The 11,473-nt window shown below is 49.9% G+C and overlaps 2 protein-coding genes across 3 annotated transcripts in view; both read right to left on the reverse strand.

Moving 5' to 3' along the window:
- AP3B2 (adaptor related protein complex 3 subunit beta 2) overlaps positions 1-713 on the reverse strand; it is a 45,979-nt gene extending 45,266 nt beyond the window's left edge. For both annotated transcript variants that reach the window (XM_037833164.1, XM_037833163.1), the window contains exon 1: positions 382-713. In XM_037833164.1, the coding sequence (XP_037689092.1) occupies positions 382-494 (113 nt within the window). In that variant the 5' untranslated portion in view covers positions 495-713. The remainder of the gene's footprint in view (positions 1-381) is intronic.
- Positions 714-1,177: 464 nt separating this feature from the next.
- LOC119531666 lies at positions 1,178-7,045 on the reverse strand. Its single transcript, XM_037833169.1, has 6 exons — positions 7,004-7,045; positions 5,330-5,347; positions 3,174-3,191; positions 2,589-2,790; positions 2,043-2,320; positions 1,178-1,271 (listed from the first exon to the last, which is right to left on the reverse strand). Exons 2-6 carry the CDS (start codon positions 5,345-5,347, stop codon positions 1,245-1,247), a joined length of 543 nt encoding a protein of 180 aa, XP_037689097.1. The 5' UTR covers positions 7,004-7,045; the 3' UTR covers positions 1,178-1,244.
- Between the last annotated feature and the right edge of the window lie 4,428 nt (positions 7,046-11,473).

Genomic DNA, 11,473 nt, shown 5'->3' on the forward strand with positions numbered 1-11,473 from the left:
TTCTGGAACTCACCTGGTCAGGGAAACTGTAAAGCAACCCCAGAAAATGAGGAAACCCCTGGGGGCAGACGGGTGCTCCTCCTCTAACAGAGGCGTCTGCCCCATCCCCCCACCAGCCTCCAGGCGCCACCACCAGCACCTCCCGGCCTCCCAGGTCGGCCCCTCGGGGCAGGGATGCTGGCTTGGAGGCGGGGGTCTCCTCGCCCGGGTCCGCTGCGCGAGGGGGCTGGGCGAGGCTCCGGGTCCGCGCGGCCGGGGCGGGGCCCGGGCTGGGCCGAGGCCAGCGGGACGCGGGTGCTGTCCATGGTGCCCGCGCGGACCCGGAGGCCGGGCCCAGGTTCGCGGTGGGGAGGCCCGGGCCCTCTCGGCGGGCACCCTCACCGCTTGTAGTCGGAGGAGAAGATGCCGCCGCTCGCCGGGTCGTGGCCGTACTCGGGCTCCCCGGGGCCAGCGCAGCCGCCCTTGTCTTCGCTGTAGGCGGGGGCGGCCGACATGGAGCGGCGAGGACAGGGCTTCGCTGGGGAGGCGGCTTGCGCGGCCGGGGTCCGGCTGGGGCCGAAGAGGGGAGCGCAAGCAGAGCAGGCGAGGTCGGCGGCGCGGCCCGGCTCTGCAGAGGCCGCAATCTGTGGCGGCGGAGGCTGCGCGCGGATTCATCAATCAGAACCGCGCGTGGAGGTGCTTAAAGGCACCGGCGCCGGTGTCCGCAGAGGGGCAGGAAAGGAAGTGCAGCAGAGTCTGGCCCCGCCCCAACCCCTCAGAAATCCCCCTCTCCCGTGCGGACAGTTCCTGCCTTTTAAAGGGACTTGACACACTTCCAGGTCTGGGGGTGGGTGGAGACTGTTCCGGGTAGGCTTTCGACGGACGCAGAATGCCTGCCTTCACTTCCAGACACCCATCCCACTTTTGGGATGGCAAAGGAGGGGACTGAAGAGAAGGCTGAGCCTGCAGGCTGAGGGGTACGAGGGCGCGGAGGAGGCAGCGCACCCGGAGCCCAGCCTCAGGAACCTGAAGACGCCCCCTCTCCCCGCCCCACATTTCCTTCAGAGGCTGCACCCCTCGGACTGAGCCTGGGAGCCTTCCTGGAGGTGGTGAAATTTGAGGAGGAAGGGCTGCTCCAGGCGAGGGGCCCATAGCTGGCAAAGAGAAAGGGAGAGGACAGAGGACGTGAACCCCAAGTCCAGCTTTGGAGAACAGTTTAATGACTCTGAAGCCCCCAGCCCACCCGGAGGATCCGAGGTCTTTGTCTAGTCCAGAGTCACGTCCACCAACACCTAGGAAGAAAGGGAAGGGAAGGGGGCTGGGTTAGATCTGATTCGACCACGAGAATTCCCGGGTCCTGGGAGGCCTCCAGCTCAGCTCCCAAGGCCCAAGGGCCCCAGGGCAGGACAACCCAGATCAGAGGGAAAGTACTGAAACAGGCTGGGGGAAGGGGTGAGATCCGGTTGGGCCTGAGTTTGGGGCTGGGGAGGCCTGCAAAGGTTGGGTGGCTGGGGTCTCTTGGCTGAGCTCGGGGAATGGAAGAGTCCATAAGGGCTGAATCTGATCTGCAGACTAGGATTCCAAAGGAGAAGCATGGATAGAAACGGTCAGCTTGAGTGGCAGTGGGCAAAGCTTGGCTTGGTAGGCTCTACTGGGGGAATGGGAATGGGGCATGAATGGGGTGCAGGCCCTGGGCTTGGGGGTTAAGTTAAGCCTTGGTTTAAGGAAATAGGTGTGGTCGGGATCTGTGAGCTGGAGTCTGAGACTATCCCGGGTTAGGCCCTTAAAGACTTGATAGAGGTAGAGCCTCGAGTTGTGGGCAGGCCTAGATTGGTTCTGAGGCCTTTGGGCCTGACAGGGAAAAGCGTATCCTGAATTTGGAGTAACATGGCCTGGATTGGAAGGGGAAGGCTTGAATTTTACCCAAGTGTGTTGAGTCACTGTGTTTGTTAGCCGGCTCCTAGTAGGCCGGCTCCTAGTTAGTCGTGTTTGTTAGAAGGCTCCGGAGTGGGGGTTGGGGTGGGATGAGGAGGGGTTGCATGGGTTACTAGCGCCCAGCTCACCGAGTCGCCTATTTTCGGAGGGTCCAGAGTGGGACCCTGGCCGAGAAGGTGCAGTGCGAAGTGCACACAGTTGCTGCGCGTGGGATGATAGGGAGGCGGATCCGAGTCCATGGCTTCACGCATGCGTCTCTGCAGCGCTGCCCGATCCACGCCGCCACGTCTACGCAACACCCGCCAGAGCGAGCGGGAGCGAAGCAGCTGGCGCTGACCCTGTTTGCACACAACGCCTTCCCAGAAGCCCAGAAACTTGTGCGGGTCACGACCTGGGGGATCCCTGCCTGCGGGGGTGGCAATCAGAACCAGACTTAGATCTCAATACACTAGACGTGGGACTTTCTGGCTCCCATCCGCGTGATCCCGCAACCCCGTTTCCCGGGACACCGAAGTCTTGAGCCCCAAACCTTGCATGCTTGAGCCCCTATCTTTAGAGACTCACAGCCCGCAGCCTGGGACCCACAGTCTCCATCTCCCTGTAGCCCGCCACTGGTGGCGTGTGGCAGCCCTTCTTCGCTAGCCAGGGCCTGGGTTTCAGCCAGAAGCACTCACCCTCGAAGTGGATGATCTCCCCGTGGCCGCAGTACACACCCACGTGGGCCCCGCACCAACGTCCGGTGGGGGACATCAGCCGGAACAGGAAGAGGTCTCCCAGCTCAGGCTCGCTGCTTTCCAACTCCACGGCCTCAAAGTGCTGACCCAGGAAAGCCTCGGAGAGGAAGAACTTAATGGTGCTGACTGCCCCAGTCAGGGCCTGGAGGAGAAAGGGACCAGAAGCCAGGGTGTTTGCCCAGGCTGAGATGAAGGGGAAGCCAGGTCCTTCCACTGACCATTGGGTCAGATGGCACGCCTGGGGTGCAGGGGGTCCTGGCTTGGGGCTGGGTCTAAGGAGGGGATGTTTTCCTGTCCCACACCAGTCTCCCTGTACTTACGGACTCCAGACCCCGGAAATCATGGGTAAATCCAGTGCTGAGCCACCTCCGAAAAGCCCTCAAGTTTCCATCAATTGGAACCTTCTCCCCATCCACTGTTGTCTCCTCACTCCAGCATCTCCATTCTTTCCCCCTCCTCCTCCAGGGCACCCTTCCCCCCAGCCACTTCCCACCTTGTGCATTGGGACTGGGTCTTAGCTCTTACCTGGGTGGAGCAGAAGACCTGAAGAAACAAAAACCTGGGTGAAATGTGAACCTAGGACAGGCATCTCCTCCAAAGTCTGAGCAGAGAAAGATCCTTCCAGCAACCTCAGCAGCTACCAAGTGGCTACTCATTTGATCCTAACATAATCCTATGAGATGGGATCAGTATCCCCATTTTCAAGATGAGGAAATTGAAGTTCATGGAGGTTATGCATTCCTGGGGCTCCCACAGCTAATGTTTGCCTGTGTGACTCTGTGTTCTGTGTTCTTTCTACTAATATCAGTTACCTTCTCATCCTCTGTAAGGAAGTGAGAAATCCGTTTAGTGTGGGTTTCTTCTATCTTGATTAGGAACAGAGAGCTTTTGGGACTTGGGAGGATCCCCCTCCCCCTCATTCCCTGTGTCTGAGGTTTGGTCTCAGAGAGGGAGTGAAGGTAGGGTCTCCTCAGCACTGAGCTCTCCAGTAGGCATAGATGGGAGTAGGAAGTGAACCACCAACTCTGGGCATCTTTGTGGGGAGTTGATTCTAGTAGATTTGAGTTTTTGTGGGAAAGGACCCATGTACAAAAGAGGAGCAGAGCTGCCCAAGCCCACACTGCACCTTTATATGCGTTTTTAAATAGTACTTATTGAGATATATTCAGTCTCCTGTGAAGGCATTGACATGAACAGTTAAATATGGGCTGGATTTCAAGCCCCCTCGCTCCCCAGTCCCGTGCCTTTGTGCAGTGAACAACCTCCACAACTGTACTTAGCAGTCTAGGTAAGGGGGACTGAGTCCTGGAAAGCAGAGGAAACCTGGAATGTGCTGTCAAAGGAGGGCCTTGTGAGTGACCCACTTGAGGTGAAGGGCACCTAAATGACCTTTGCTTCACAGCTCTTGGTCTACTTAGACTTGAGAAGAGATATCTTCCATGTCCCGACTGGGAGGGGAGATTACTGGGAAATCAGCCCAGAGCAGGAGGCTTGGCCTTGAGTATTATGAAGATGGAGAGTTAGAACCTTGTCTGGAACAGAGATGCTGAGAGCACTAGGGATTCTGAAAAACTTCACACTTCCCCTTCAGTTTGCCTACATGGAATAAAAGGGTCCATGACCTTTCTTTACAAGCTGTGCCTGTCCTATTGGCCAGTGAGGTGGAGGGACTGAGGTCTAAGAGACAAAGGAGGTTACCTATCATCTCACAACCTCAGTTTCCTTGTGAAGAAAATAGAGACAGCATCCCATAGGGAGGTGGCACCAAGGCTGGGCTCAGTGGGTCAAGAGACCCAAAGGTGTAATTGGTTCATCCTGACCCTTGTGGGTACTCAAAGGGACCCCTATGTCAAGCCCCAGTCTGTGCCCCTATGGCCCACTGAGCCCACATGAGCTCCCACCATACCTCACATGAGCTCCCACCATACCTCACATGAGCTCCCACCATACCTCATACCTCACTTCCTCCTCACAGGGAAGTAGCTTGAGGATTACTTGGGAAGCCCTCAGCACACAGGGGAACCCTGGGAAAGCAGCCTGAGTATGACTAAGCCTCCAAGTACAGGGGTGGGGATCACGCCCAGGCTGAGGGGGAGGATGCTGAGAGGTCCTGAAACACTTGGGGTCTCCACCACTTATTTCAAGGAGGGAGCAGGATCCCTTTCCTCCCGGCCATTGCTATGGCTCACCATGCCTCTCCCTTCCCTAATCCTTCCTTGCCCAGTTCATAATATTCTCTACTTATTACTGAGTGAGTCTCATTTTCTCAGACTGTGAGCTGTGGAAGACTCAGGTGATGTGATCAGCTCATCCTGGTTTGTCTAGGACTTGGCAAGTTTTTAAATTACAAGTCCTGCATCTCAGGAACCCAGGAAAACTTCATGGTTAGACACCCTAGGCTCTGGTATCCCCCCCCTCTTCAGTTCCCTTCAACATCAGGAGACAAGGAGGAGGACCAGTAATATGAACAGCCCTTTAGGCCTTTAGTCGTGCTCTCTTGCAATCCACGAGTAGGGAGTAGGAAGGGCACCTGGTTGCTGCCTCCCCTTCCCCATGCCCACTGGGCCAAGCAGAGGTCACAGCTGTGGAGACGACGAGGACAGACTGTCCTGGCCCTTGCTGGGGCAGAGGGCATCCTGCCTGGGGAGGAGAGATGAGCTGAGGACTTCTGCTCCAGTTACCTGGGTTGTGAAGCTCATCTAGGGAGGGAAAAAACCCTTGGTCACCACCAAGTTGAGGAGGAGATGAGGGTCAAAGCCGCTTCCCCTTCCCTCCCTTTCCCCTTGGACTGTGCAGTCTGCCTGTGGGGCCACATGTCTGTGTATCAGTATGTGACTATGTATTTGGTATGTGTGCACTTGAATGCTGGACACGGGACTGGGAAACCTAGTTTTGGCCATTCCACTTTTCTGTATGGGACCCCAAATAAGTCACTTCCTCTCTCTGGGGCCTCAACTTCCTCATCTGTGAACTGGGGACAATATACTCAGAGAACTGGATATCCCAGGTCCATTGTGAAACACAGAGCTCTTTGTGAGCTGGGCAAGGAGAAGTGGTCAGGGCTCGTTTATCTGCAGTCTGCTCCTGAGCATGCAGAGTTGGATGTGAGGATAAGAGAGGGTAGGGAGAATGTCCTTCTCAGCTCAGAGGAGAAGAACAATGGGCCCTCAGAGCCTGGTTACCTCCTTGTAACCTCTGCCCCAGAGCTCTCAGGGAATCACCCAGATGGAAAGTCCCTGGACCCACCCCAATTCTCTCCTCTAAAAGTTCCCCAGTGAGGGTGGAGGTGGCACATTGGCCATTTTCAGACCCTCAGATGGGGCCCCTGACTTGGAGTCAGGGTCTGGATGAGGTGACGGCCCATCAAGTAGGGGATATGGGTCCATACATGGTACTCCATCCATAATGATAATAACATTTAATGGCTGAAACTGTGCTAAAGCACTATTTAGCCCCAACAACTTCATGAAATATATACTCTTGTTAAAATTTCCACTTTACAGGTGGGGAAACTGAGGCTTATTAAGGTTGCCAAGGTTACACAGGTATTAAGTGGCAGACCCCAGGTGATCTGGCTCCTGTGCTCATGCCCTTAATCATGATGCTGCATTGCCTCCCTCAAGCTGCTGGCACAAGAGTGCCCCACTGTGCCCCCAGCCCCACTACCAGGGAGGGCCGACCCCCTGTATCTTTCTGGACCTTGGAGAAACAGCCACCCATCCCCTTGGCTTGCATTGAGCCAAGCCTCTGTTTTCCTTGTGATAAAGGAAAAGGAGCAAGACCCCAGAGCTGTGAGCAAGAGCCCAGGAGACAGAACATCCCAGTCTCAGGGCACCTGGCCTGACAATGCTGCCCACTCCATGGGGCTTCCTGCTAGGAGCCTGAACTCTCTCTCTTCCCTAACACTGAGACTCTGAGAACAGAGTCATGAGGGTGGCTCTGCTGGAGTAGATGACAGACAATCTATCTGGTGCCTGTGAACCTATCCCTTTCCCGGAGTGGGACCCCTGCAGGATCTCAACTTACTGGGGGCCTGTCCCAGAGCAGGGGACTCTGTGGGCCAGTATGGTGGCCCTTTATCCTGTGCTGTGGTCTGGCCTGAGCTTCCAGCCCCTGCCCTCATCCTTTGGTCCAGGTGCCTCTATGGGAGGCAAGGCTTTAGGGTCACTGCTCCCAGACAGTCACCTTCGGCCAGAACAAGGATCAGGGGCTGCCTACTGGGCAGAGCAAGCCATTCTGAGCCCCCAACACACCCTGCTCTGGCTTGATCTTCCTTTAGACAACCTATGGTCACCCCTCCATCTTAGTGCAGAGTGGTCCCACCTGAATCCCAGCCCCCAGCCCAAGCAGCTCACCTTGCAGAAGCCACGTTCCACAGCTAGCTAAGTGCTCTGTAGCCAGAGCTGAAAGGATGAGCTGTCCATCCCTCTGGCAGATAAAGGAGCCAAGCAGGAAGCCCTGGGGCCCTGTTCTCAGCCTCATTGCCTAACTGAATTTAGTCAGGACAGTATGACGCCAGCACTCCCTACCCCAGCAACTCTGGGGGCAAGTGGGAAGCCAGAGACTGTGAGGCTAGGACCTGGGATGGGTGATTAGTGTCCTCAGCCACACTCTCTCCCCTCTTCCCTGTGTTCAGCCTGGAAGACCTGCCTGTGGCTGGTTTGTGCCTGCGCCCCAAACTAGTCCTCACTTCACTGGCCTCTAGGGTGCGCTGTGGTCAGAGAACAAACTCTGTAAGAATTCAATCCATGTAATGTATTGTTTTATGGATAATATATATAGTCTATATTTGTGAACATTCCCAGGTACTTGAAAATGTTTATTCTGCAGATTTACAGTGCAGTATTCTATAAATATCAATTAGTCAAGGTGGTTGATAATGTTGTTCAAATCATCTATGTCTTTACTGATTTTTGGTATACTTTTTCTATCAGTTGTTAAGAGAGGGGTGTTAAAACATCCAACTATGATAGTGGGATTGTCTATTTCTCCCTTTAGTTCTGTCATTTTTTGCTCCATGAATTTTGAAACTCTATAATTAGGTATGTATACATTTTATGATTATGTCTTTCTGATGAATCAACTCTATATCATCATGAATGACCTTCCTTATCTCTTTGTTTTGAAGTCTACTTTATCTGATATTTTCCTTCAATTTGTAAGTATCTTTTACCATCCATTTACTTTCGATCTATCAAAGTGCACCTCTTATAGACAGGATATAGCTGTCATTCTGACAATCTCTGCCTTTTATTTGGACTGTTTAATCTATAGATATTTAATGTAATAATTGATATCATTGGATTTAGGTCTACTATTTTATTGTTTGTTTTCTGTTTTTCCCCTTCTGAATTTTCTTCGTCTGCCTTCCTGCCCCTTCCTGCCTTCTTTTGGAGTATTTGAATATTTTTAGAATTACATTTTAATTTATCTATTGGCATTTAGCTCTATCTCTTTATCTTATATTTTAGTGGTTTCTCTGGGGATTCAATGTAACTACTAGTTCTTCACCCTCATCCCTCTCCATTCCATTGAGTTAGATTTTCAGAAAGTTGATCAACAGGTTCAAATATCATAATGTCCTGGTTTTTAGTTTTAGAAAATCATTGGTAGATAAAATGGAAAGATAATGAGAATATTTTAAAGTATGTCGACAAATAATGAAATGATTTAAAAATATATTTATGTTCAAGGGTAATGTCATCAACATGGTGACATAAATGGCTACTGAAAATCTCTCCCCAGGGATTCAACAACAACAACAAAAGGACAATTCTGAATTGTTCAAACTCTGGAGGAAGATAGAGACTGGAGAAGGACCCTACAAATGCTAAATTGAAGAAAGAGAAAAGTATCAGGTAGGAAACTTCCATCCGGGACCAGCTGGTCCTCTTCCCTCCCGCTTACTTGGTCTCAACAGCATAGGAAGGGCACAAAAACAGCAGCTGGGATCTCTCCCACCCAGGAGACAGACTATAAAATCTCTCACAGTAGTGAGACAGACCCTCACCATTTGGAGATCCAGGAAAACAGGGGAGGTCATTTCAAAGCCCAGGTTAGCAAGGGACAAAGAGACTGATAAAACATGGACAGAGACTATGTTTCCACCCTGGGTCTGAAAGCCCTTTCCCCACCCCTGAGGGAAACAGCAGCAGGCAGCCTGATCCTGACCTGGGGGACAGCTGGAGCACTGGGAGAGCCGGAGGAGTCCTGTGCTACAAGTAAAGTGTGGAACACAGCCTCACATTGAGCCAGATTTGGGATGGCAAAGTGAGGGCACAGGAACCCTGCAGTTTCAGCCTTACCTGATCAGATGCATCTATGACTCCAAGAGGTAATTCAGTCCTGCCTGGTCAGATGCAGGCTGGGCTCTAGAAGCAAACAGCCCCTGAGGATGATTACATCATCGAACAGTGCCATCTGCTTGGCAGACCAGAAAGTTCAAGGGCATTGAAGGGCTTTTCAGAGACTCTCCAGACCATATCTCAGGCCCACTGGAGCTGGTTCACAGGCCCAGCTTGGGAACCCAGCCCTGTTTAGTTTCAGAAATATGAGCAATCCAACTGTTAAAGCAATGCTCTAAAACAAACCCAGGTCTTGCTGGCCAGAGAAAAACAGAGTACCACTGGGAGCCAGCAGGCTTGTTTTACCCACATACAGAGACCTTGCTGTGGTACCCAGTGCCTACCCCCCATCCCTGAGGCAGGCCACGGTGAGTGCCTGTTTTTTGGAGGACAGTGGAGGGCAGAGCCAATCTGACAACTGACTGGTGAGAGAGATGAACAGATAGAGAACAAAGCCAATCAACAAGAAAATTCTAGGCAAAAGAGAGAAAATGACTCCAGAATAAACTAATCAAGAAAATCAGATGCTTAGACACCAGCAAAAAATCATGATTCATATCAAGAAGCATGAATATATGTCCCAGTCAAAGGAACCGACTAACACCTCAAACTGAGATACAGGAGTGGAAACAGCTAATTAAAGAAGTTCAAACAAATCTTCTAAGTCAATTCAATTAGTAGAAGGAAAATGTGGCAAGAGAGATGGAGGATATAAAAAGACACTGGGTGTCCATATAGAAGAATTTGAAAGCTTGAGAAAGTAAATGGCAGAACTTAAGAGAATGAAAGACACAACAGAAAAGATTAAAAACACAATGGAGACACACAACAGCAGATTTGAAGACACAGAAGAAATGATTAGTGAACTAGATGGAACATCTGAAATCCTACACACAAAAGAACAGGTAGGGAAAAGAATGGAAAAATATGAGCAGAGTCTCAGGGAACTGAATGACAACATGAAGTGCATGAATGTACATGTTGTAGGTGTCCCAAAAGGAGAAAAGAAGGGAAAAGGGGCAGAAAGAATAATGGAGGAAATAATCACTGAAAATTTCCCAACTCTTAGGAAAAATATGAAATTACAGGTCCAAGAATTACAGTGTACCCCAAATAGAATAGATCCAAATAGACCTATTACAAGACACTTACTAATCAGATTGTCAAGTGTCAAAGACAGAGAATTCTGAAAGCAGCAAGAGAAAAGCATTCCATCACATAAAAGTGGTTTCTTCTCTCCTGCTCCCCAGGCATGGATATGTATATAATTTATACTTTTATGACTCATTGTTTTATAATCTGCTTTTTAAAAAACATACTATATCTTGTTGCCAAAAAATACAGATCCACATTATTTTTAATGAATATCTTATATTCCATTGTATGACTAGACTGTAATTTAACCTATTAACTCTTGATGAACTTTTAATTGTTTTTTTAATAATTAAAACTGGACAGCAATGATGTGGAATTGCCTCATTATATTTGGAAGACTGAAAATACTGATTTATTTTCTCACCCACCTAAGATCCCACTAAAAATAATATTTAGGAAATAAAAAGCAGCACAAAGATCTAAACAAATGAATGGGAAAAGGACCATCAGTGGACTAGAGATTTCAAAAAGAATTCTGGAGGATAGAAAGCTGGTTGAGGAATGATAACTGATAGCAGAAAGTACAAGAAATGGTGGAGGGTGGGAAATATACCCAAGGAAGTAACCAATTCACCCTACAGAAACTCAGAAATGTCCATAGACAGAAATATCAGAGACAACTGAGTACAGAGATACAGGGCTGGGAATCCACACACAAAACAGTTGTCCCTTCCTCCTCCTCCTGCTTATGGGATGCCTTACAAACAAGTCTCCACCCCAAGAGTGGGGTGAGATAGGAGGAATAGGGGACATCCAGAATATACCAACAGAGACACATAAAACTCTGAAAAGTTATTCTATAAATAATTTTAATGGCTCCATAGAAAATATCCTATATTCTAACATTTTGAGTAAATGTCAGCTCCCTTGCCCCATCATCTTGGCCAATTGGCAAGCCCCACCCATGTAGAAAGAGTTCATAATCCACTTATTACCTGTTCTTTTTTTTAAATTCAGTTTTATTGAGATATAGTCATATATCATACAGTCAATCCATAGTGTACAATCAACTATTCACAGTATCATCATATTGTTGTGCATTCGTCACCCCAATCTATTTTTGAACACTTTACTTATATAAGAAAGAATAAAAATAAAAATTAAAAATAAAAGTAAAAAAGAACACCCAAATCATCCCCCCCTTCCCACCCTATTTTTCATTTAGTTTTCCTTCCCATTTTCTACTCATCCATCCATACACTGGATAAAGGGAGTGTGATTCACAAGGTTTTCACAATCACACTGTCATCCCTTGTAAGCTACATTGTTATACAATCATCTTCAAGAGTCAAGGCTACTGGTTGGAGTTTGATAGTGTCAGATATT

This window comes from Choloepus didactylus, chromosome 4, assembly GCF_015220235.1.
Source record: "Choloepus didactylus isolate mChoDid1 chromosome 4, mChoDid1.pri, whole genome shotgun sequence".
Lineage (NCBI taxonomy): Eukaryota > Metazoa > Chordata > Mammalia > Pilosa > Megalonychidae > Choloepus > Choloepus didactylus.